Source organism: Azolla caroliniana, unplaced genomic scaffold (assembly GCF_043228905.1).
Source record: "Azolla caroliniana isolate FFs.n. ecotype wild unplaced genomic scaffold, voAzoCaro1.0.p SCAF_13, whole genome shotgun sequence".
Classification (NCBI taxonomy): Eukaryota; Viridiplantae; Streptophyta; class Polypodiopsida; order Salviniales; family Salviniaceae; genus Azolla; species Azolla caroliniana.
In genome coordinates, this window is record NW_028230448.1 from 19,198,310 (window position 1) to 19,225,408 (window position 27,099).

General features: G+C 38.6%; 3 protein-coding genes across 5 annotated transcripts; 1 reads left to right on the plus strand and 2 right to left on the minus strand.

Moving 5' to 3' along the window:
• Positions 1–224: 224 nt before the first annotated feature.
• Positions 225–3,329, minus strand: LOC147856538 (homeobox protein knotted-1-like 3). The gene is made up of 6 exons (XM_087329131.1): positions 2,631–3,329; positions 2,387–2,507; positions 1,913–2,262; positions 1,367–1,498; positions 561–684; positions 225–355 (listed from the first exon to the last, which is right to left on the minus strand). Exons 1-6 carry the CDS (start codon positions 3,327–3,329, stop codon positions 321–323), a joined length of 1,461 nt encoding a protein of 486 aa, XP_087185257.1. The 3' UTR covers positions 225–320.
• Positions 3,330–13,486: 10,157 nt separating this feature from the next.
• Positions 13,487–17,587, minus strand: LOC147856539 (thylakoid lumen 15.0 kDa protein). Of its 2 annotated transcripts, none has more exons than XM_087329694.1 (6): positions 17,251–17,587; positions 15,950–16,056; positions 14,594–14,684; positions 14,392–14,463; positions 13,992–14,101; positions 13,487–13,775 (listed from the first exon to the last, which is right to left on the minus strand). In XM_087329694.1, exons 1-6 carry the CDS (start codon positions 17,543–17,545, stop codon positions 13,683–13,685), a joined length of 768 nt encoding a protein of 255 aa, XP_087185820.1. In that variant the 5' UTR covers positions 17,546–17,587; the 3' UTR covers positions 13,487–13,682. The 2 variants fall into 2 exon arrangements, with proteins under 2 accessions (XP_087185820.1, XP_087185821.1); XM_087329695.1 differs by lacking the exon at positions 17,251–17,587 and adding an exon at positions 16,225–16,376.
• Positions 17,588–18,641: 1,054 nt separating this feature from the next.
• LOC147856540 (pentatricopeptide repeat-containing protein At4g13650-like) lies at positions 18,642–24,432 on the plus strand. 2 transcript variants are annotated; one of them, XM_087329517.1, is made up of 2 exons: positions 18,642–18,746; positions 20,661–24,432. In XM_087329517.1, exon 2 carries the CDS (start codon positions 20,789–20,791, stop codon positions 23,993–23,995), a length of 3,207 nt encoding a protein of 1,068 aa, XP_087185643.1. In that variant the 5' UTR covers positions 18,642–18,746; positions 20,661–20,788; the 3' UTR covers positions 23,996–24,432. The 2 variants fall into 2 exon arrangements, with proteins under 2 accessions (XP_087185643.1, XP_087185644.1); XM_087329518.1 differs by lacking the exon at positions 18,642–18,746 and having other exon boundaries at positions 20,824–20,944; positions 21,039–24,432.
• Positions 24,433–27,099: the final 2,667 nt, after the last annotated feature.

Consider the following 27,099-nt stretch of genomic DNA (forward strand, 5'->3'; position numbering starts at 1 on the left):
CCAGAAAACAAAGCAAAACAAATAAGAAACGCATCAGCGTGTCATGTGAGCAGTCATGTATGGTGATCATGAAATGAAGATTTTGATTGATAATTGCCAAGTTACAAATAGCTTGTCGAGATAATTAATAAGTGGGAAAGTATTAAGTAATAGAAAACTACATAATGTTGAAACATTAACAAGGATGTGAATTTGATAAGAATGAATAGTTGGTTGGAGAGGGGGGGAGTACAAACATGGAAGAAGATTGATCGATCCTAAACAAATTTAATGGGAATTAATTCAGGTGAATGCGTGCCAGAATGTAGACGTTACCAACGCTAGAAAATTTCATGTGGTGGTGGTATCGGAACATCTGCCGAAAGACAACAAGATCGAGTAGGCGGTTCAGCTAATTAGCAGTGAGCTAGTGTTTACTTAGTTAAAACTATGGGTAATCAGTTCCCAATGGGGCAAACTAGTGATTAGCATACATATCTATCTATCTATCTATCTATCTATATAGATATATAGATAGAGATAGATCTTACTTATACCCCAAAACCGCTACAGTACCTTACCTGTTTCTTTCCATTCAAAAGCCAGGCTTGTGCTCCAGTTACGTTTGCGTTGGTTTATAAACCAGTTGTTGAGCTGCTTCATGTCAAGACCTGTCTCTCCCATGAGCCTTACCTTCTCTTCCTCCTGCAATTTGTTTCCATACATATAAAGTGTTAACAACTGCATTACCAGCATAAGACGAAGAAGAAGAAGAAGAAAGGAGAATGAAGAAGCAAAAGGAGGGAGCTGGAGCTGGAGCTGGCACAGACATCATATAAACACCCAAACTATAGTTCTCAGTATGTACTTCATTCATCGTATTACTAACTAATTGCAACAAATCATATATTTATGATAAGCATTTTCACCGGTAGCTCGGAGCCGAAGCTCTGATATTCTAGATGTGTCGGAACCCGGCCTAATTCCGTGGTGGCAATCTTGGGTGTAAGGCATAAAGGCCATTGTGGGATTCAATTACTCAACACAATGTTTACCACATCTTCCTTCCGTAACGCTAAGGCTTAGATCGTAGATTCAGAATCCCTAACGTTCGACGCACCTCTACTCTACAGTCACACACAATATTATCGTACCTCCAAATGTTGAGCACATGTAGGCAAACACATGCGATTCATGGGCCATACATTGTAAATATCTCAGTTAATATATAGATAGATGGAATGGCATTACTGTGGATTGTGTAGCAGCTAGTGGACACATATATGTGCATATGTAACATCTGAAGGAATCGAACGTATGTATGTATGTATGTTTATCGGCGGTCCGAGGGGCAAGTGTAGTAGACTGCAATGTCCCTAGAGAGTACCGTGGGGTAGGGCCACTTGGAGTGGGCATCCCACCAGTGCTTGAGCAGGGAGGTGGTGATGGCAGGCAGCTTACCAGCCCTCCGTTTTCGCAGGATCTCTTCTCTCACGTCCGCCAGCTTCCGACGATACTCCTGCCCAAAACCCCCCCAAATTAGAATCCCAATCTCAATCATCCTGCATTTGAATTTATTGAATATATAGCATTCTAATGAAAATGCTTGACATAGCTCAATCTATATGCATATACATATACCTGCTTCAATATATAGCACTCTAATGAAAATGCTTGACACACAGCTCAATCTATATGCATATAAATATACCTGCTCCAATATAGAGCATTGTAATGAAAATGCTTGACATAGCTTGAAATCTATATGCATATACATATACCTGCTTCAATATATAGCACTCTAATGAAAATGCTTGACACACAGCTCAATCTATATGCATATAAATATACCTGCTCCAATATAGAGCATTGTAATGAAAATGCTTGACATAGCTTGAAATCTATATGCATAGAGATATATAAATATATATACCTGCTTCAGCTCCACCTTCAGCTCCTTCCTCACATTCTCCATCAGAGTGCGGTCGATGTCTGCATTCAGGATGTAATTGGCGGTATTGCCCCCATCTCCGCCCATGCTGTAGGCACTGCTGAGATGCATGTCTAGCGAGGAGGCGGTGGCGGTGGCAGCGGAGGCCCCAGCCCCTGAGGTCGTGGGATGGCTATTACTTACCAACACATTCAGCATCTCATCTTCGACGCTCATCATGCACTCATTGCCTGCCTGCGGCTTCAGATAATCTTCTTCTTCCATCATCTCATCGTCAGACATACCCGGGTTCGAATACTCCTGGTCCCCGCATGAATTTATATACTCCTTCCCTGCATACGAGATGAGATTAGCATGGATGATCTCATGCATTTACTCTTAGATATATACATGGCGAGAACAGATTTTTTGCGTTAATCTCTTGATGGAAACCACGAGTTTGCAGGTGGAAGGTACCTGTCAAGCGCAAGAAAGCCTCCCTTATCTCCGCCACGGCAGTCATGGCCTCGGCACAGTGGACGTGAACATGCTCACGGAGCTGCTCCCGGAACGTTTGCAGCAACAGGATGAAGCTGATCTGCGAAAAAACAGAGGTGGGAAAATGCAAACGCATTATGCATGTCGGTGAAGAATTGAGATATTTCCGAAACCCTACCTAATGCAGGTAGGTAGGTATATGTATATACGCAAATATGGGTACCATGAAGTGGTCCAGGTGGTCTTTCATGTTGGCGGTGGTGGGCGGCAGCGGCGGATGATGATGATGATGATGATGATGATGATGATGATGATGAGAAGGGGCGAGGTCGAGGAGGTGATGATGGGCGGCGTATTTGGAGTGGAGGATGTGACGATTGAGGCGGAGCTGGGCCTCCAGCTGAGAGTGAGAGTGAGAGGCGGAGGAGGCGGAGGGCCAGCGATCAGCAGGCGTGCCGGCCTGCGCGCAGGCCAAATGCGCATCCAGTAGCTGAGGGAAGAGAGGGTGCGCCACGATCTGAGCCTTCATCACCTCGCTCTGGTCGCAGCCCAGCACCCTCATCAGCGACTCCATCGCCATCGCCGCCCCAGCCCCAGTCCCAGCCACCCCGCCGCCACTGCTGGTAATGTAGCTCATCGGATCCGCCGCCGCATTCATCCCGGCAGCAGTCTGCAATCCATAGAGGTGTTGGTGGTGCTCCCCCTCCTCCTCCTCATTCTCATCTCTGCTCCGTTTGTAGCTGGAGTGGTGGTGGTGATAGCTGCCGCCCATTATGCTGCCGCCATCGCCGCCATCGCCGTAGCAGAGCGGCAATGCCATGGGGAGCTGCTGCTGCTGCTGCTGCTCGTCGTCGGCTGCATCTCCGCCATATAAGAGGAGGTCATGATGGGGATGGTGATCAGCGACATGCTGCTGTTCCATTGGAGGTTAGCGGAAGCGAGCGCTTCTTCCCTCACTAAATATATATATATATAATCTATATATTCTATATTAGTAGTTAGTAGGAGCAGCTCTGATCCCTATCTCTCTCTCTCTCTCTCTCTCTCTTTTTCTGTGTGTGTGTGTGTGTGTGTGTGTGTCTAGTAGTTGTCTGTCCTAATAATAGGTAGCAGAGCTGAGAGAGTGCAGGTGGTGGGGGTGGGGGTGGAAGATTGTGTGTGTAGTAGTAGTAGTTAGTAGTAGTAGTAGTAGTAGTAGTTACTAGTTAGTAGTAATAGAGTGTAGTTAGTAGTAGTCGTAGAGATGGTGGTAGTATTTATAGGGAGGAGTGTTGGGAGTTGGTTGTATGTATGTATGTATGTATGTATTTATGTTGTACCCATTTGTTCCTGATGTGGACCTGCCTGCATGCATCTCGTACTCCTCCTCCTCCTCTCTGTGTCTCTCTCATGAGAGAGAGAGAAAGAGAGAGAATGTGTGTGTGTGTGTGTGTGTGTGTCAGTGAGAGATGACCATGACGTGGCAGAGTGTTCTCTTAGTCAAGAAGTTTGACGTCTTCTTCTAGGAAGCAGAGATTTGGTTCTCTGTTTCTTTGTATGTGGTGGGCCCTGGGGGCTAACCCTCTCTCTCTCTCTCTCTCTCTCTCTCTCTCTCTCTCTCTCTCTCTCTCTTAAATTTGTAATGAATGAATGAATGGGAGGGATATTATTCTGTTGTGGGGGGGGGGGGGTGGGGGGGGGAGGGGTTGGTTGCTACAATTATCCACCCACCTCTACTACCACTACATTGCCTCACTCCTATTATATTTATAATGTATGTATGCATAGTAGACACACAGACAGACAGACAGACAGAGGGAGAGGGAGAGGGAGAGCGTGCGGGCCCTCCGTCCTTTCCTGCCAATGTCTAATCCCCAAAACACACAAATACCCCCCCCCCCCCCCACAACATTACAATTTAAGACATAGAAACGAGCTAAAAATAAGAAATGAAATCACGTGCCTCTCTCTCTCTCCTGAATCTCTCTATATCTATCTATATCATATCCTATGTAGGCACGATTTGGCATTCAACTCCTCTCTCTCTCTCTACTGCTCCTTTCCTCAGGTCATCCGCCCTGCCGGCCGGACCCACCACATATATGTATACATATATAATACAGACATCCTCCACTTGTTCCCATACGGGGGGAGGGGGCGGTTGACTCTTTATCATACATATTGCCAGTGCCACCTAAATTTGATCCTATGCCACCATGCCATACCACGGCCATACAAGCAACTCCTCTACATCCTACCCCAATGGTTCTCTCCCCAATGTCCCCAGGCTCACTCTCGAGCTTCTTCCTATAAATCAACCTAAATATACTATGTTCATACCCTAGAGCAATGTCACTCATTTCGATATCAAAATCTCTCTTATTGCATTAGCCAACTTGTACTCACATTGGGCATATAAGGGTTACAAGCTAGCCGGCAATATGTGCACAAGATGCCCATCTCTTTTGCATTGCATAATGCAAACTACTAGTTTTTTAATGAATTAATCCCAAAGAAATACTACATATTTAAAAAAATCCTTATCATATCTTAATTTCATCATAAAGGTGATTGTATTCGTTCTAATGTCTCACGACGTTACATAGATAATGCACCTTCCACAAGTAAATGCCAGCATGCGCAACCTTAAGGACATTATAAATGGATCAACTAACTCATTTCATATATGAGATGATATTTTCTACACAAAATCCATATATTCAGAACCTGCAAACAATGTGCAATGTCCATATTTCAAAACCTACAACTCATCTTTGTCTTGTAGACCCATTGGTCTTGCTACTTATAGCACCATGAATAGGATTCATACATACAAGCAATATGAATAAATTCCCATTACAAAATCAAAGAAATATATATTATGAAGACCATTGATGCATGATTACAATAATAGGTACAATGAACTAATTTGTAACGTTATACACTCCTTGGATATGCATACAACATATTGGCTTAAGGTGACCAAATGTAGTTCTTTAAACTTATATAGCTCCTTCCATAGAAGAGGTTGCCTATCAACCAGAATCAACTAATGCATTAACTTCTAAATTATTGTCTTCATTCACCACAGTTGAAGTGGCCCTTGCTCCTTCTTACTCAATTGTTATATATTGATCAATCAACATAACATGTATACTACTATTATCTAGATCATTTGTAAACTTTGCTAAACTACGTGAGTTGGTTTTTGTATTGAACAAATATTGTGACTCAACTACTATAATTTGATGTTTGGTTGCTCTATTTGTCTTTCCACTTCATGTTCTCTACTTCCTGTTTTCATGAGCTTCAGTTCGATCTCCGTCTACATGGAAGATGACTTACATTTATCCATTCTAAATCCGTCATTCTAAATCCGTCATGCATTAAGTGTGCATATTTGGTGTGAGGGACATTCATTTCCTAGTCCCTTTAATATACATCTCTCATAATAAGACATGAGTGTGTAAAATGCTTGAATATCTCATCTTGAATTCAAAAACTCACCATCAACGTTTTCTTCTGTGGTATAAGGCAGGACCAAATACCATCGTAGAGTATTAAAACATATGTTAAATCTATGTTTTGCGAGCAACTAATTGATTTTCCCTATTTGGATCTCGGTTTTATTCCATACCTTCCATTGCTTCGAAGAAATCTTAAATCATTCATTATGCCCCCACCCCCCCCCCCCACGTGTGTTGAATCAAAGTCAATGTTTAAAATGACATGGCGCCTCTTTTCTACAATCTACATTCTTGTGTTTCCAAGATCTATGATTCTCATCAACTCCAAAGCAAAAAGCTCATAGGAATCTAGAATAGTTTGTCATCATACATACTCTTTGAACAAACCAATAGTTGTGACCTCGATCTACCATTCTGTCTATATTCACTAGTTGGTGCTATTTTCTCTCCATGATTGAGCACTCACATCCTTCTCTGAATCGTCACAAAATTTGCTAGAATCTCCTCCAAGTTCTTGCCGCCAAACAAGTGTACCTTATCCTAATGCTTTGGTGCCATGTAAACTGTTCGATGAACTAAAAAGTTTACAAACAAACGACGACATTGAGATACAATGGAAGGAACAGAGCATGTACGTTGAGTAGAGCGTTGAAATGTGATTGCAACATAGTTATATGATGGACCTTTAACATGTAGGTAATATGCTTATAAGCAAACATATCCACATAGAACTCACTTCAACCACCAACCAACAATTGTTCTCTAAAGTATTTGGGTTGCTTTAATACAAGGGGTTGTGCATTATTGCCCAGTGAAGTTGTGACAGGGTAGGAGTCGGAAGACGGAGAACCAGAGTTTGGAAGCAGTGTGAACCGGATAAAGTATGAACCGGAGGAAGGGAGGATATCATAGGAAATGAAGTAATTAGTAAAAGTGAAACGTTGTAATAGAAATAGATTAAAGAGATATTATGAGGTGCTAGATTCGAGAAGATGTACCGATCCGGGTAGACACTGCTTTGTATTAGAACCGGCTACCTATATAAGGGGTCTGGATTGTATTGTTGAGGAGTGAGTAATATAGGCATTGTTGTTATATATTGTGCACTTGCCTTCTACACTTCTATGTTTTGATCTTATGTGTGTTAATTCATATCCGGATTGTATACCGAATAGTATATATCTATATATCGGAGAACGTAACCGAATGACTAGTAATTGTAAGAAGGCATAACACCATCCCTCCTACCTCACCTTTGGATAGTATTCCGGAAGGGAATACATTGTGTTTGTGACTAAGAATTAGTCCAGGATAAACATGCACCCTAAAGACTAACCGAACTAACATATTAGCTTGTTAAGCACTTCCATTCACCATGATGAACTGACCACCTATAACAAGTCCAAGGATAAGGCACTGCCCTCCATGGATCACCGTCCCTGAATGCTAGTTTGTTGCACCAGCTTGACGATCGTGTTTAAAAAGTGATGAACATTTGATATATCCATTGCATGGTAAATGAATATTCCCATTATAGCCAATGTCTTATCATTTCACGAGTGCACCTAAGATTCATGGGTATTCAAGGTTATTACCTACATTGTTTTTGTTTCTCTTTTTCATTATACATACAAATAAATATGCCTTGTTGCGAGTGTTGTAGGGTCTAGCTATGCAATTTCAATGTTACAACTTAGAACCATCAATATTTTTCTTAAGGATTTCATTGAAGAACTGATTCAAGGTTAACCTTAAAAAACAAGACAATATTTGAGACAAAGTATTTTTCTTTCCAAGAGGAGCCCTTTTTGGTCAATACATCATCCACATTCAAGGTTGTGATGTATTTATTGTTGTCACGCCTAGAGAACACTTGTAAGACCCTCTTGAGTTGACTATGGAGAATACCTCTACTCTTTTTACAATTTTTCTTTTGTGCCCTCTATATCGTAACAATAAATGATGTCCAAAACTGTCATTACAATTGAATCTAGATCACATCTCTTATTACCCCCAGATATCACTTTCTGAAAACCATGAGAAGTGCTTGTCAACGAGGAGCCTCTATTTCAAGCACCTGAATCCCTTAACGTGATTCTTGATGCTTGTCGATGAGGAGAAGTGATTGATCTAATGAGGGAAAACTAAAGTGGCTCATCTTACTTTGGCAAATGGGAGTTTCCCAACATTATTATGGAGTGCGATTGTGGTTGTTACTTTGTGGAAATAACTATCTTCATATTAGTTCAAGTAGTTTAAGCAAAATGTAGAAGGTTATAAACATGTCAATGAGAATTGAACTTTTGTGTGTGTGATAAGCTCAAATGGGATGGGATTATGCATCAACTAAAACTGGATCCAACATACGAGTATGTAGATTCTAGGTGCTTTTCTAGACATTTCATGAAAAAGGATAAAGTTTTGTGTGTCTCCCTCTATCAATGTATCATGTTTTTTTATTTAACACACCTAATGATCAATATATCTCATGGTGATTGGTTACAACAAACAAACAAACACCTTTGAAGCCCTTCCAATGTAATTTCAGGTAGCCACATGGCCAAGATCGTTTTTTAAGATTTGATTGAATGTTTTCAAGTACCATTTACCAAATTTATAAGATGAGATTATCTTACATTGAAATGATTGCTTGCAATCTTTGTACATGAGAGTACACTGAACATATTGAGAATAGGGGTATAATTTTTAAAACATTAGTTTTTTAATTTTCTAAAGATGGAGGGCTTTCTTTAAGAATGTGGAAGTAACTTTCTCAATCGCACACCCAATATAAGCATTTAAAAGTTATGGACAAACACATAATCAATACATACATGGGTATACATACCTATGAACTCGACAAAAAGAGGAGTAGTATTTCACATCAAAGAAAATCTTTCTCATCTAAGCAATGATAATTGATTCGTTAGAGCATTGCCTATTCTTTCATGATGTGTCAACCATTATTAGACAAGATCAAGGTTGCAAAAGTATTTTACATTCTTCGGAGACACTCCCCAAGATAAAGTTAAGGTTAGATTGGCTCTTTAGTGATGGAGAACATCCAACTTCTTTTGAGATTGTTGTTCACATCATGAAGGGAAGACAAGTTTGTAAGGTAGAATTGACATTTTATACCTTTGAACTCCAAAGAAGATAGAAAATTTATATTGACTTTATGACCAAGTTTACATAGGAATGTAGCAGAGTCACATTATCAATCAAACTACTTATATTTGTTTTTCTAAAAGACAAATAAAAAATCAATGCACTGAATTAGAAAACACTAGATTTGGCACTATTACAATAATCTAAATGTAATATGCATGCCTATGGACACATCAGTTTGCTAGAAAACCATAAATAAACGAGTGGGAAGAATCAATTTGGAGTGAGTAGACTCTAGCTACTTAGTTGTATAATATTCAATTGTACTTAACATAGATCACCACAGATGGAGATTCATGGTGCACAAAAACTTGATAAAACGTGGTGTGTAAGGTTGCAACAAATTTCGATGCACCTCGAGCATTGTCTCACAAACAATATCTATGGTACTCTTCATTGTTGAGTTGAAATACCAACCTTGTGGGTGGGATATATGTTTTTCTTTATTGTTTCATCTCATGCTTCGACCAAGATTTAGGTCATAATCTTGGGTTGGTTTGCATAAAATCTTCCTTGAAGTTCTATTCGTTGGTACTTTGAAGTACATGTTGAGAATTGGAAAAAAGTCATTTTTCATGCCATTTGGAAAACCATGTACATACATAAATTGCAGAGGAGAAAGACTTTGTATCCTTAAAGTGTACAAAAAAACATAATGTGATGATACTAGGTCACAAGATGCACCATCAACATATATGTACATGTCTTTTCAATGTATTGTGATGGATAGATGTGTGTGTGTGTGTGTGTGTGTGTGTGTGTGTGTGTGTGTGTGTGTGTGTGAGAGAGAGAGAGAGAGAGACACACACACACACACACACACACACACACACACATTATATTGTACAATAATGTGTATGTATGAAGGTTTTGGAGACACTTTGTTTTAAAATCACATATATAGATATATGACCAAATATTATCTTGTATAAAAATAATAATATCCTTCTCTAGTTAACCACTCCTTTCTCTATATTTTGTTTTCTTTACTTACATCATCGTATTTTCAATGAGAAAAGACCCCAATATATCAGTTAGATATAGGACACACACATAAATTAGATACTCTTGGATTTGATAAGGTCTACGTTTCCTCCTGTGAGCATGTACTTATTCTAAGAGAGGTGCATGTCCTTGTGAATAGCCTGGCTAAAGCCAGGTCCCTTGTTGTCAATATATATGCAAGATCCTTCTTTAATGCTAGACCAAGAATATATAGACCTTGAAATGAAAAACAACGAATCGGATAAAAAGCATCATGTCACCTGGGATTGAAGTATGAGATTGATTTGTAATGATCGGGCCTTGCGTATCAAAGTTTCCTCAACAATGGTTAAATTGGAATTATATGAAGAGTAGATCATAAAATTAGACCCATCTAAAGATATTGTTAAACCTCGAGACAATATAACAAGTATCGATATTTTACTTACAAGTTGGTCTTTTATGTACACAAAGAATTAATATTTATTCTAAAGATGGGGAAAACTCCAGAAATTATCCTTATTTTCACGATGGTCCCTACATTTCTGATTTCTTGTTATTTCCCCAAAGGTCCTTGGTTACTCCATATGAGGAATTGATCTTTAGTTTATCACATTTTCATCGTTCTTTGGATTAAGGCATTTAGGAAACAGTGGAAAGTTAGGGGCACTTGGGGAGAGAAAGAAAACCTAGAGAACAATTTTAGAGTTTCCCGATTTAAACTAAACCTTTCATGGTTGTATAATCTGGCACGTATGTGTATCTTTTTTTTTAATCTTGAATGTCAAAGAGAATCTCCATTTGGCAACATTTGATGTAAAAGACTTGATTTTCATGTTGCTATCTATACAAATTTAATATAATGTGATTTTTATATGGAAAGTTGATCAGGAAGGTACAAAGTGAAATCTTAAAGAGTTAATTTTCATGTTGCACTATTTGTTACAATTTCAAAGTAAAATCCGTTGTCATGTTAAAAGTCAATAAAGGTATGGGATGAAATAGCAAATGACTTGAACCATTCCATATTGACAAGGAATAATAGATTCCAAGATTTGAAAGAAAGAGGGTTGCATTCAACATTGATTAAGAAAAAATTGTGCCTAACATAGTTGATTGATTTTCATTTTGAAACATTAGAACACCAAATGACGATCGTACTTGAGCTACTAGCCTATGGCATGACATTACATAGTAAAACACAATATAAAAGTGCTAGCTTGATGCATAGGGCTTGTAAAAACTTGACGAAATCGACAACACAATAGCATTGCCATATAAAGGACAAAACTTACACCTTAAATCACATAAAGAATTGTTTAAAAAGGAATGGAAAAAAACATTTTGAGTTTGATTATTAAGACTCTTTGTTTTTTATTTATTTAGAACATGGAAGGAGAAGGGATGTGGTTCCACTTGTTCCAATAAATTGTCATCTTGTCTAGGTTGTGGTACACTTTGACAAGTTTGCCACACTAGTGAGATGTGAGGAACAACTAGCACAACTTTATCAAAGTCAATATGGATGAAAATTATGCAACATGAACTATTCATCACATTTTATGGCTTCAATGTTACTACTAAGCTTGTAGACAAGTTAGTGGTAATGTGTGTTTGGGTACCTTTAAGTGTCTTCTCCTGACATTAGGGGGCCATTTTATGCCTTACTTTTAGGATATATGTAATCTAACATGCAAAAATTGTTTGCGTAGAAGATGACAATTTACAGCCCATCGATTCACCTATGATGGCAGAGGCAGAAAGCAAGTGGGCCTCTGGGAATGGATTTGAGCCATATGAAGAGAAACTTTCATGTACGGCTCAAAGGGGGGGGAGGTTTTTACCTAGATTTCTGGGTTTTCTAGCACAAATATAATCTCATACAAATTTCATACTAGTGAGCATGCACATTGTAAGTAATGATAGTGTGTTTGATTGTGAAATTCAGGGCTCAAGGTTAGATAGTGGCTTGGATGACCACAAAACAAGCATCCACATGTGCATATTGGTTGAAAATGCAAATACTTGGGAAAAAATTTGAACTACCCTCACACAATATTGATTACAGATTCATACTACTAGATTGAAAGTCTAAAACCCAAATGTTTGTAAACACAATAGTATATATGATGGTCAAGTTTATAGCTTTTGGAGTCTTTGGCAATGAGTTTTTTGTTGCTTTAAGTTTAGTTAGAGCTTATGCACATAAACTCTTTGATCATAGAAGTATAGCTTTACAACATTCACATTGGGGCATTTTCCACACTCCGACGGTTAAAATTATGTACTACTTTACACTTTAGAAGGCAATGCTAATGAAAGCACCTAGACATGTTCAAATTATTATATGTGGAATTACACATTCGATACATTTGAACCTAGAAATACTTGCCCTAATAATTGCAACAAGGATCAGAAGGGTTAAGATTCCACCAAATTGAGCATCAAGATCTTCACTCATCAAACTATGTAAACATGCAGCCTCCTTGCTCCATATGGTTTGTGAACATGCAATATTTATTAATGCAGCCTCCTCACTCCATATGGAACAAACCTCAGTTATTGTCTCTAACACCTCATATCCATCAACAACTCCAGTCAACTCATGTTTTTAAACCCCCAATTATTTTTATCCAAAGATAAGTGCTTCGCTTGATACACATGGTGGTAAGTTACAAATTTGACGGGGATTAGGTGATATTTGCATATGACATTCTTATCAAAGAAAGGAAAACTAATCGTCTTATTTGGAGCGGGATAATGAACTCTAGTTTACCTTTATAATCCGATTATTAGAGTGTTAGCTCATAATGCCCCCCCACAATTTGGGAGCTCCATCCACTATCCAAATGGGATTGCTATCGCCGTCACTTCCTACTATAATAGGAGTTGGAGTGTAAATGAATTCCATAGAAATAAAAAGGGTCTTTGATTGTCTGAGGCAAAAATCCCTACCTTTCTCCTTTGTAGCTCAATGGTAGAGAGGTTGGCTGTTAACCAATTGCATAGGTTCAAAAACCTACATTTAGAAGAATATCATTTATAAGGATCCAGGGCCACAGATATTGTTGGGTGGAATGACTAAAACCCAAACATAGGAATAAATTTTACACTAACTAGTAATAATCCTTTTAAGTTATGACATGAGTGGTATTATGAGCTCTAACTCACACTCACAATCAGATTGTCAGGAGTGCTCTTATGGGTTCTAATTAACACTCATAATAATGTGACACTTTCTATTCTAATTAACCCCTATGCGGGTTAATTATCATGTTGGTTGTTGCTACCATGGGATCTTCTTCTTACAATGATTGTATTGGATCTACATCTTCAATAAGACAATATATCGGGCTTCCACAATAGGGGTCTTTCAACCATAATATTATGTTCATGCCTTGCTTGTTTTTAAATTTGTATACTCAACGATTGAACTTTTCTACCTTTTGAAAAGAAACCATGTATCCATTGAATATTTCTCCAATAATGAATGTTAAAACTTGATACAGAATGGATGTTAGAACAGATTAATAAAATGAGCATTGTAAATTATCTAACCAGCCATGCCTGGAGTGGAGCAGAGCTGGGCTGGACAACAGATTGTGCTTTAGCAGAAATATAAGCCAACATCTCAAAACAACATGATCAGGATGAGGACCAATTACTCACTCCTGTGACTATTGAATATTGGAGCAAGCACGTGGACCCGGAGGCTCTATCAAACATGTGTGGATAGCTGACACAGCAGCTTCAATGGATGCATCCTCGCCCTGTGTAATATATATTTGTGGTTAGGACCCCCAAGCTTTCCAAACTATATGTCTGATTTCATCAACTCCCACATAGTAACTAATGAAACTATCAATAACATCCGTATAAATACTATTTTAAGGCTTTTGTTCGGCAAACTTTACGGTTCTCTTAAGGTATTGTTTCAAGAAGCATGAAGTTGCGATAAGAACTGTGGTCGTGTGTGTATCACCTACCTTCTCTTGCCAATAGAACATATTTCCATATTTCCCAGATAAACGGGACCAAAAACTGCGAGGGACGCTCAAATCAACTGCTGCTCCCACATTGAAATTAAGTATATTGCCTGTATCCACAATCATATTTAACCAAAAATTGTGTACTGCGAGAGTCGACCATACCGATATTAATAATGCATTGATCATTCACTACCTTAACGTTTAAGCAGCTGATGATGACATCATTGACAGATATATATCAGCAATCAGGAATCAACGATTATGATCACAATAGAGATCTTTATAAATGTGGTGTGACAGACAGCATTTCATTTCCATAACCACAATCAATGTTAAACATGCTGACATCCAAACACATATAAAAATATAAATAGAAACGAGGGGCCAGAACACTCACCACCAAGGGATGGATCAGCAACAAATACAATCGTGTTGTCATCAACATTCCAAAAGTCCTTAATTGCTAATCCTGTTGCAGCATTAACCTCACTCTATGTTATATAAGGAAATGATTATGCTCCCATTCGTCATGTCATCTTACCCCAAGATAAGCTTATGTTCACATTCTAACAGAGCTTGTTTAGAATATAAACTAGAACCTGGGGTATTTGGATAATTTTGAGCTAAGACTCTGAGTTTAAATCCTGTTTCCTTCTCAAGTGTGATTATTTCCTCTGCAAGGCGACCCTCCTGAATTATGTAATAAGAAAAAATGTTATGAATGTGTATGGACAAGTTCGGTAAGGTGAAACTATCCAAGAATGCCATGATGTTATATGACCTCAAACCAGCTTTGTGACGCAATAAACTCTGGCATTTGACCTTTAAAATGCATCAAGACCATGATCATCCTGCATACAACCATATATTCCTTCCTTATTGTCCTAAGCCCCATTTATTTTCCAGCAACCCCTTTTTCTAATATGTTATAATCCTAAATAAACATTGTCCCGCATGAATTCATCAATATCCATTTAGTACAGCCAATCCAGTCTATACTCGTTGTAGATCAAATCAATCAAAATTGAGGTGATTGAGTGAAATGTGTGTAACCAGCCAAGCCAATATGGATCCAATTGCAGACATCTTCCAATCACATTGTTTTTGGAACCTTCCATATGACAAATTTCGGGAACTGGATTAGTTATACTCACATAGTAAAATCCCAACATCAATCATAAAGGCAGCTAGACCGTATCTAATTAAACTCTGACCCAGAGCAAGGGAACAACAGAGTACTCATAATTGAGCTGGCTATATATAATGAGATGCACATGGCCACATCAGTATTATATGTCATTTCAACAACCCTACCCTAATTTACATATATTTTCATCTCAATTAATGGACAGACATAGTTATCCCTGAATTGATTGCCTATATCGATAGCATGAGAGTAGGATCTTCACAGTACCCCAACCTAACATAGCATATGCAATAGCACTGGACCCTCGCATGGTACCCCTAACATAGCATGTGTTATGTATGAACGTGCAGCTCAAATGAAGAGCCATCTAGCTAATGATCCTTGTTTTCAGCAATTCATTTTTAAACATCTCAATGATTTTGTATTAGTATTTGACACACCTACATATGTCTTAAATTGCCAGCAAAGAAAGCACCAAACCATTCCAAGTAACAGTTATTATATAACTTTTCTATTTACAGTTTATTTCTCAGGCAAACGTCCTCATGGTTCACCAAACTGCAAAAGATCGTGTTGTTAGCTATGATGTGCATCATGGGGTAACTAATCTAGGAGTCAAATTCTTTGTTCAATAGCAATGTAGCTTCAGTAAATTTGGTGGTTCAATTGGAGTTTTACCGCCCTCTGGAATTTCTTTAGGGCAGTTTCAGGATGGATGTCTATACCTTGTTTGGCAAAAGCGAATTGATTTCTCGGTTGAAATATAAATGATAGAGAATACAAAAATATAAATCCTGCAAAATTGTACCTGACCTTCTGAGAGAAACCCTGCAGCATCAATGACAGGTGTAAATTCTTTTGGTAGTAGCTCAGGTCGATTTACTCCTGCTGGCCTTGCCATTGCAGCCTCAACTCCTGTTGGAATGAATATAGGAACATGAAAAACTGAAACAAACACACGTGCATGTTGTTTGGTTTTAAAACAATACTCCAAGACATCACTCTGGAATTTTATATCTTGATTCATAATCTTGAAGATGAAACTATATATTCACAGGTAATAAAGCTTTGAAGAACAATTACTTCTGTTTCTAGATACTACCAAGGTTGATGGAAGTTCTTCCATCTTCTTCATCTCTGTTTCTGATTGGATTATGGACAGCCCTCCATAGGTTGTCCCCCTACCACATACCCCGTCTTGTGTGACTGTGCATCAAATATCCACATTTGAAAAGGCTCCTTCCTATGACATTCTCCTAATGCAAACCCCATCAATGGTACAGATCGAACACCCCATTCAAATTCCTGATGATAAAAATTGTTTTTTCTTTGTCTCTGGGTGCCACTGGTATACATGGTTATGAGTTGAATAGGAAATTGTATATTTGTAAATCATCTAGCAATGTCATAGAAGGACAGCGAATATGAGTTTGGATACTGGCTCAATTGTTTCCATCAGCTTCTTGAAGTCTACAGAATTCCAACTTGGACTTAGAAGTGTGACTTTGAGCCTTCATAAGTAGGTGAAAGCATTAGCACTGCTGATCTTGTTGGGATGGGCACCAATAATGTATCAGCATCAGCAAGATCGATACCTCACATTAGGGTTGCAAGACCTTGAAATCCTAGGTCTATGTCTAGAACCTAGCTATCCACATAGGCTATGATCTGGCATTATGTTATTTGACTAAATATTTCGTGTGAATAGATTAACATACTTGATATACAAACTCTTCTTTATGCAGTGAATATTCAGGGTAAGTAGTATACATAAGGCAAACCAATGGGGAGATAATTTAGGGAAATCATTTATCTCTACGACAAGCAATGCCCATCACATTATGAAATCTGTCCATTTCCAGGGTTGTTCGCTTACAGGAAATTAATTTCCTCATCTTATGAGATCTTATCTCATAGCATACCCTGCACCGTGAATATTTATTTGCAAAAGCCACTACCTCTCAAAGTTTTCAGTGGGGTATGCTGGCCAATTAATCCCCCCATCTTCGTTTTAAACCTCTAACATATAATGAATCATGACCATCCATGAAATCAAAGTAGTGATCAGAATCGAGAAAAAAAATTAGCAAAGAAAGAAGGAAAAGGTACCGTTCATGAAAGCGATTGAAAAGCTAAGTGCTGCCACCACGGAAATCTTAGCCAGTATGTGGGAGATAGTATTATTATTATGATCATCATCATTCAACAGTGGCTGAGAAAGCTTCCCTGCACCTGCAGAGGCGAAAGGAGAGAAGGATTTGGGGGTGATTGTGGCCACACGACTCTTCTTCTTGTGCTTGGGGGGGAGGAGGAGGAGGGGACGATCATGAGGAGTAAAATAATACTGGTTCGAAATGAGCTGATGAAGCCGATAAGGCTGAATTGCTGAGGCTAACAGAGCCATCGTCTCCCCTGTTCTTCACCAGGTTTAGTTCCAACTTAACTCTTCTTCTATGTAACAACTATCTCTATCTAATATCTATCTAATTAATATCTATCTATGTAGTGGGAGGACTATTACTATTCTGGCTCCTCTTTATGTATGGAGTTATGAATAGTTTTTCCGGGAGAAGGCAGTAAGAAGACTCCTTACTCTGTGCCGCCATCGATGACCATGCACCCCTCGTTGTTAAGTAGTGCGTACTATGTGTGTGCATGGTATGGCAACCCTTTCCGAACCCTCGCACCAATGTGAATCAGTCATTTTCTAGTATATTCTCATTGCTCGCAATGAAGAACGAAGCAGGGATTGGTAGTCTTGCTTGCCACTTGCTTGTAGTGTCCACTTTCCTTTGTTAAACTCCAATGTCCCACAAAAGGAAATTCTCTAGGATGTTGGATCCCAAAACGAAGCTTTTCTTGTACACCATGCATGTCATCCTTGGAAGCCTAGAGCAGACTACACAAGTTTCAACAACTTCATCACTATGATTTGAAGGAATGTTTGTTCTCTACATTCATCATAGACTCCAAGATAAAGTTAGTTGATTTCAAGAATTTCAGGTACCAAATTTCAATAACTTCCTATCTCAACATTTCAAGTGTTGCCTTCTCACACCTTTCTACCCACACAAGAGAGACTTGCTCTTTTTTTAAAATATTTACGATATATCCCCTCCATACCGTGTCTTTTGCAGAAGCAAGATCAGAAACAAAGAGAGTGGGACCAAGGTTGAGAAAGAGAGTGAACAACCATCGACTGGTAGCAATGTAGATATGGCTTGTATATCCATCACATCCTTCCCCCCCATCCCCTACAATCGATAGGCATCAAATTCGACAACTTATTTTGCTTCCGGACATAAGGGTCGACATCTGTAACTGAGATCCTAGTTAGCCTCACTAGATTGAAGAAGCCATGCCACACCACACTAGGCTCCGAAGGTTTGCACATTAGATTGCAAACCTTTAATTCCGATGTTCCGTGATCCTAAAATTTTGTCGGGGAGATGCCAGAGTGCTTGAATCGGTTGTTGCGGCTTATGTCGTAGATGTTTATGAAAAAACCCTTGTCATGTGGACAATGGATTCCTTTAGCTACCATAGTGAAATCACAGGACCCAATCTGCCTTCAGCAGAGCAAGTGCTGCAGTTTCTGCTTATTTGTAAGTCTCTCTCTCTCTCTCTCTCACACACACACACACACACACACACACACACACACACACACACACACACAGTTTCTTCCTGAAGTGGGAGTAAGCAGTCAAACGATCATAATGGTAGATATGCACAGCCAAGAATGTAATCATCACAGTTTGGAAGGCACCTCTACCTATACTTGTTGAACCTTGTTATGAATTGAAATATTAGAAAAACAAGGATTATGTTTTTTGGTTCTAGAAATGGACACACTTTTGCTTTTCGGAAAAAACAGCTAATTTCCGGGGGGAATAAATTGATCCCGCATGTTCTGGGATGTGAAAAGTCTATGTAAGGAGTTTAGGGTTGCAAACTCATTTTACCCTACTTCTTATATTGTGGTTTTGGTTTCCAAGAGTATATCTTTCTGATTTTTAATTGAATGTTCGTTTTCTTTTCCATATGGAAAGTATTTACATTTGATGCTTGAATGGTTGAAAATATCCATTTAGGTTTTTGAAATTAACTCATTTTTGCGTAGAACTTTCAAAAATCAAACCTATCAAATAGGCAGACTGATCTCAAGGGAAGTAGTGGCCGAACCAAAATTTCCTCTTATTTAAATTCCTGATGCTTTATAAGGAACAGCATATTTTATAGCTTGTTATTATCTTTTCTCATTATTTGCAAGCAATCTCTGCGTACATTACAAAAAAGCCTTACGCTATGATTTTTGAAGTCAACATGAAAACACTCTTCCTTGTTTTCTTTATGTATATTCAGATTGTCGAATGTGTTATCAACATAGACTAGTGAGGGTAATAATGTAATGGAAGACATTTAAACCCAGTTAAGAGGATTTAATAGTAATTACAATCTCTGATTAGAAAAGGGCTTATTTATGGAATTCACATTAATAACTCACTAATCCACTCATAACTCAATGTTTAAGGTGATAATTGACAACTTTTCATATTACCATCAAGATGAGGTTTACATGTAAGTGTGTACTACCTAGCCTTTGCGGCCTTAATTGTTATCTTTCCTACTAGGCCACTCTCTTAGGCTTCTTACACAAGTATTTTCATATGCTAAACGCTGATCCACAAATACACTGGCACACCAAAGGTATGGCTTGTGAAGGTATTAAAACCGCATAAAAGGAACCAAAATCCATCATGTGCCCCAAAAATGTGTGTACATGTGCATTATGTTATGACATACTAGATAGGGTACCCATCCTGTGCAATAATTTCCACACAGGTTGCACAAATGGAAATGAAACATCCACGAGCAAATAGTTGTGGCTGGGAAATAAAAATATGCATCATTCATGGTATGTGCAATAATTTCTACACAGGCAGTACAAATGGAAATGAAATAGCCACAAGCAAATAGTTGTGATTGGGAATAAAAATATGCATCATCCATGGTATGTTACATACTTGCATAAGTTTAAACGTTGAAAGCCCCATTTAAACAAAATTATCCCTATTTGAAGCATAATTGTTTGGGAAGGGGTTGAGGCCGATATGAAAACACTTAATAATGACTTTTCTAATCTCTGGAGATTGGGTGGTCACCCATGGGTGATGGGAAAAGCTTCGTTGGAGAGGGAGAGGATTCCCCCTGCTGCCTGAAATTACTAGAATAAGGGTTTATTGAAAAACAAAAAGGAAAATTTGAAACTAGTGCCACTATCCAGAATGAATTTTCTGCTTCTTTCTATCCCCCTCCCTCTCCATGTTGATTGTCTTACTGCCTTCTTTCTCTTCCTGCCAGTCTGCATCATCTTCCAATCTCATGCTCAACCTAACTTAGTAAATCCATGACATATGCTTCCTTTTCTATATAGTTGAATTATGTGTACACATGATAAAACAGTAGTTTTCAAAGTATTTCTGCTTCATTATCATTAATTCTTATGTTCATCACAGGAAAACCATATCCTTTGCTTTTCAAGAATGAGGATTGGTCGTAGGCATTCTCAGGGGTTAATAGCTCCGATACTTCAACATGGACAGAAGAAGATATTTTATCAGAATATTTTTTTGGAAGTAGAAGAATGTGTAAAGCATATAAGAAGAAGGAAGAAACTGAAGAGAGGAACGAACAAATCCTTTGCAGTTTGTGGAAACTTGGCTGTCGACTAAATGAAGAAGGTTTGATCCAAAATCCTTCTGTTGAAGATTTTGTATGCATGTTGGAGAGATGTAAGCAGGTGAAGGATCGATTGAACACCTTACACTTACATGTGTGTATTAGCAAAAAAGGTCTGGAATCTCATGGATTACTGGGAAACTACCTTGTTTCAGTTTTTGTGGACCTTGGAAGCATGGCTGAGGCTCAACGTGCCTTTGAGAAGCTGGCGAATCAAAATGAGCATTCATCCAATGCCCTTATCATGGGTTATGTGAGATGTGGAATGCCATATGATGCTATCAACCTGCATCAAAAACTGAAGGAATGCCGAGTGATACATGGTACAGCACATACTTTTGTGGCCCTTCTCAAAGCTTGTTCTCAGGTAAAGGACCTGGAAAGAGGTTCTGAAATTCATGCAATGATAGAAAACGATGGATCTCTGGTGGGTAACCTTTTTGTTGGGAACACCTTAATTAACATGTATATTAAATGTGGCTCAGTTGACAAAGCTCAAGATGTGTTTGACAAACTCCCATTCAGGAATGTAGTCTCATGGACAACAGTTATTGCAGGATATGTAACCTGTGGCCATGCTGAGAAAGCACTCTATTGCTATGAAAATATGCAGCTTGAGGGAGTGTCTCCGGATGCGATCACATTTATTTTTGGATTTCAAGCTTGCAATGGCATAGGATCCATTGATAAAGGCCAAGAAATCCATAGTCAACTTGTAAAAAGAGGGTTTTTTGAAACCAACGTTGCTGTTGGCAATTCCTTGGTTGATATGTATGCTAAATGTGGCTTGGTTGCTGAAGCTACACGAGTGTTTAAGAGTCTTCCAGTTAAAGATGTTGTCTCTTGGACATCACTAATAACAGGATATGCAGAACATGGTTATGGTGATGAAGCATGTAAGAGCTTTGCAGAGATGCAGCATAGAGGCATCCAACCAAATTCTTTCACTTTTGTGGGCATCTTGAAATCTTGTGTTAGCAGCACAAGAGCAATTCAGAAGGGATATGAGATGCATGCCGAGATTGAAAGAAAGGGGCTGCTGGATGAAAACATTATTCTCGGTAATGCTCTCATTGATATGTATTGCCAGTGTGGTTTTGTTGAAGAAGCAGAACATCTTTTCAGCAGTCTTAGAATTAAAGATATAGTTTCTTGGAATGTACTAATTGCAGGATATACCGAACACGAACAAGGTCAAGAAGCGATGGAATGTTTTGAAATGATGCACTTGGAGGGTGCCCAGCCTAACGCTACCACATTTGTTTCCATGTTGAAAGTTTGTGGAAGCATGCAAGCTGCAGATAAGGGCCAAGAAATACATGCTGTCATTGCCAGAGAGGGAATATTAGAAAGAGATCTAGTTGTCGGCACTGCTTTAGTGGATATGTATGTAAAATGTGGCGAAATTGTCAAAGCACAAGAAGTATTTGACAACCTTCCAGCTCAGAACATAGTAACATGGAATGCGTTAATATCAGGATATGTTGAGCATGGACATGGTGATGAAGCTCTCAAGCTTTATGAGAGAATGCAGTTTGAGGGTGTGTCTCCGGATGTTGCCACACTCGTCTCCTATTTGAAAGCCTGTGGCAGCATAAGGGCTGCAGACACAGGCCAAGAGATGCATTCTTATATTAAAAGAAAGGGGTTTGAAGGAAACCTTCTTGTTGGCACAACCCTGGTTGATATGTATGCTAAATGTGGGCTGTTTGTTGAAGCAGAGGAAGCATTTGACAAGCTTCATGTGCGAAATGTAATTTCTTGGAATGCTCTGATAACAGCATTTGTTGAATACGGTTATGCAGAGGAATCATTAAATTTTTTTAAACAGATGCAAATTGAGGGCGTCTCTCCTAACTCTGGAACTTTTGTTTGCATCCTCAAAGCTTGTAGCAACGAAAAAGTTTTAGATGAGGCATCTGAAATACATTCTCAGTTAGCACGAAAAGGGTTACTGGAAAGCGATGTCAATGTTGGGAACACATTGGTTGATATGTATGGAAAATGTGGCATGCTTCACAGAGCTCAAGAAGTCTTTGACAAACTTCCAATTCGAAATGTGCTCTCATGGAATGCCCTCATTTCAGGCTTCGATGAACATGGACACAGTGACAAAGCTGTGAACTGTTATTACAAGATGCAGCTCGAAGGTGTAGGCCCTGACATTGTCACCTACATTTGCAGCTTGAAAGCTTGTGCCCGTATTGGAGCTATAGATCATGGTGAAGAAATACATGCAAAATTGGCTCGTTTTGAGGGTTTACAGGACAATGGGATTGTTATGAACACTTTAATTCATATGTATGCCAAGTGTGGGTTATTATTGAAAGCACAGGATGTATTTGACAAGGCCCTGATCCAGAATGTTGTCACCTGGAACGCTCTCATTAGTGGATATGCTGAATATGACTATGGTGAAGAGGCACTGCAGTGTTTCGAGCATATGACATCCCAGGGGATGCTCCCAAATAATGCTACATATATTTTTAGCTTAAAAGCATGTGCTAATGTAGGAGCAACAAATAAGGGGCAAGAAATACATGCTGATATTGAAAGAAAAGGGCGTTTCGGAAGAGACCTTGCTGTTGATTCTGCCTTGGTCAATATGTATGCAAAATCTGGGATGCTCACTGTTGCAGAACGAGTATTCAACAAACTTCCGGTTCGAGGAATTGTGTCTTGGAACTCCATGATTGCAGGGTATGCAAAATGTGGATCAAACGAGAGTGTTTTCCATACTTTTCACAATATGCTCAATGAATGTGTGAAGCCTGATCTAGTCACGTTTCTCAATGTTCTCCATGCATGTAGTCAGAGTGGTATGTCTGATAAGGGTCAGACATTTTTTGAGGCCATGAGCAAAGATTTCGGCATGCTTCCAACTCTCAAGCATCATACTTGTAGACTTCATCTCCTTGGTCGTGCAGGCCATTTTGACCGGATAGCAAATCTCATCACGGGGTTGCCATTCTCTCCTGATCGTGCACTCTGGCACTCTGTGTTGGGTGCTTGTGTGATGTGGGGGAATCTTAACCTTGGAATACGTGCCTTTGAACAAGCAAGATGTCTGCCAATCGCTCGCCAATCGCTCATGCAGGGGCATTTGGGATGAAATCTTAGACTGAATTCATAATCACCGGCCAGCAACAAGGGATAGCACTTGGCAACAATGTATGTAAATGGAGAAGAACAAGCACTTTCATTTCCAATTCTTTATGCAACCATTGCCATCCCCCTTGCCAATACTGGACAATTTTGGGCTAACCAAAGGCATTACTCGAATATCAATTCATCTCAAATTTATTAAACATACACTGCCGAGTGTGAAAGCCAATCCGGGAAAACTATTAGGCAGGTCTTAGTTGAGCAAAATAACATATCGAACTTTTGAGTGGGAACAAGTAATTGTAAGGGATAACTAACTCTCTCTGATGTACTAGTGGTGAACTTCAGGACGGCATGTTTTGTAGCCTTATGTGCACCTTGTATATTTATGACCTGTAAACCCACAAAACAATCATGTTGATGTATGGATTTACAATTTATTTGCATCGAGTAGAATTGAAATGAGATATCATTTTTGTGATCCATTTTTGTTGATGAGTTAGTTAATGATGTATGATATTTAGAATGAGATGTGAAATGTCTTTCTTTATAATTGAGATTACACAATGGCTCAAACATGAAACATTTTTCCACAAGCTCATGTGTTGCAATCAATGTGTTTTAATAGTGCATGATTTGCATATTCTTTGATGAATTGATAGATATCACATTTAACAACTCTACTATGGATTTGTTTCATGTATAATATACATGAACCATAATATTGCTACAATCTCATAGTTAGGCTTCCTAGACAAACTTGGGAGTAAGCTTCATTGGTGGTAGCTTTGGTTGGCCTCATTGGCAAGCTAGGTTGGCTTTATAAGCAAGCAAAACTGCCTTTTGTCTTTTGTTACCATATTTCTTTTCCTCATTTGTGCTTACCTAGTCCTCTTACACATCTCGCTTTCTCTTGGGGGAAAGCACGCGTCTCCCAAAAGCTCTCTTCCCTCCCCCCAAACCTTGTCATTTTATTTTATAGATTTCTCTTATGCATGAGTGTCTAAAATAAGTTCCACATTTTTGCATGGGCATTGGATAGGTGCAAGTCGGCAAAAGCATGCTTGAAGCTTCGGTGGCACCCCATTTCTCTCATTTAACGTGACAAATATCAAATTTGTGATCTCCGTGTTTAATAACGTTCAACTTTACCAAGAAACCTGACTCATGATGTTTTCTAACATTATCACTGGTTCCCTCATGAACTTTTCTTCCACCATCCGTCTTTTTTTTATTCAGTGTGAAATTAATTGCCTGTTAGATTTTCCCTTGTCCACACACCATACCATGCCATCACAATTTTGGTGATTCGGGGATTGCTACCAAGATCAAAACCTTGGAAACAATTTTTGTTATATGAATTGCAAAAGTTTTGTCCCAGAACTGGTAGAGATTGGAGGCCTAGTTTTTTATGGAGTTTTATGGAACACAACAAGTTGGCTATTTCCACAAAATGGGAAGATAGATTTGCTCAACCTGTTCTTAATTCATGGAAAGATGTTTCTCTTCTATTCGGATCTAGTAGAGACTATTAAACATTGTTTGCGGAGTTGTGGTTTTGCGATAGAAATATGGCAACAAATCATAACGTTGTTAATACCATTGTATCCTCAAGCAGTGTATACATGGGGAGTGGTATTATAGGTGGTGGTACAAGATAAACCAATGGTATATGAACAAGAGGAGGTTGCATAGGTTTGATGCAAAAAACATATAGACCTTTGAATCCACAAATAGAGACCGATAAACCTCAAATATGGCAATTGGTAAGTAATATCACAATTTGGTATATTTGGAAGGCGCAAGGTTTAAATGTATTTCAAAATGTGACTGAAAGACCTGCCCAAATAATTTCTGATATTTGGACAGAGATTGTGCATAATCTCAAAGGTTCTTTGGATAATATATGAGGTAATACGCAATAGGCAGAGCTCAAGTGATTAGAGTTTCATGCCACCTTGAACAAAAACATATTTTATAGACCGATTTATGATAAGGTAGAGTGGTTCTACTGTACACTAAAGTATTTATTTAAGTCGACGATTAGAATTTAGAAAAAGGGGCTCACTATTGAAAGGTACATCTTGTATGTATAACCCTAGGGCGTTTCTTAGTACTAATGGAGTATCTTTTTTTGGAATAAAATAAAAAATTGATTAATCCCTCATCTTTTTTTATGAAGTGTGATTGTTTGAGGTTACAAGGGAGGTTCATTTGAGTCAATTAGACTTGTTGATATGCTCAAAGATATATGGCTTACGACTTTGCCCATATGACCAACAATAGTGTATGTTTACCCAAGCCCTTTTGGCAATGAACGAATGAGGAATTACTCATCATTATAGTTAAGAATGAAAATGTATTTTCTTGACATTCTATAATTGTTTCTTAAGATGTTCAACCAAACGTTGTTTCTAGTACTATCTGCGAAAATGTTAGCAAGAACCATGATCCAACAAATGAGTAGACAAGTATCCACCCTTACACACAAGAGTGCACTAATTCCAACAGTTTCATGGCAAATTTTACATGCATATTGTGGACACTCTTCTTCTGCTTTCCATTAACAACATGTTTGCCAAGTCACAAATTAAAGTGCAATCGAGATGGTAGATAACCAAAACTTGATCGTACCTTCATACTAATAACGTGAACTTGTTGCCTCTCACAACCACAAGATCTCCTTTTAGGATTTTGATTAATTCATCTTCAATCATCACATGGTATTTTATCTCATTCTTTTGGCCTATTGATAGCAAACATTTTATGACGTTGGGGATGTGGTAGATTTTGTCCAATATGAGTTACTTTCCATCCATTAACAGGTTAACATTATGGTTTCAATAATGACTACCATATGTTAATTGTAGTATCAAGTTGTATTATCAACAATTGGCAGATCTCTTATGTTATGAGTGACCCTTTATATGATGTCACATGAAATTATGTGTCTAACTCCAACATCCATGCATTGATGTCTCATATATTACGCGAACGTCTCCCACCATTATGTAAATTCCTCTTTACATTTTGCCTTGTCTGGTTGGGCGCTTTACTCAATCCTCGTCGATCGTAGGACTGATAACAATCTCATATGCCCATCACTAGGAT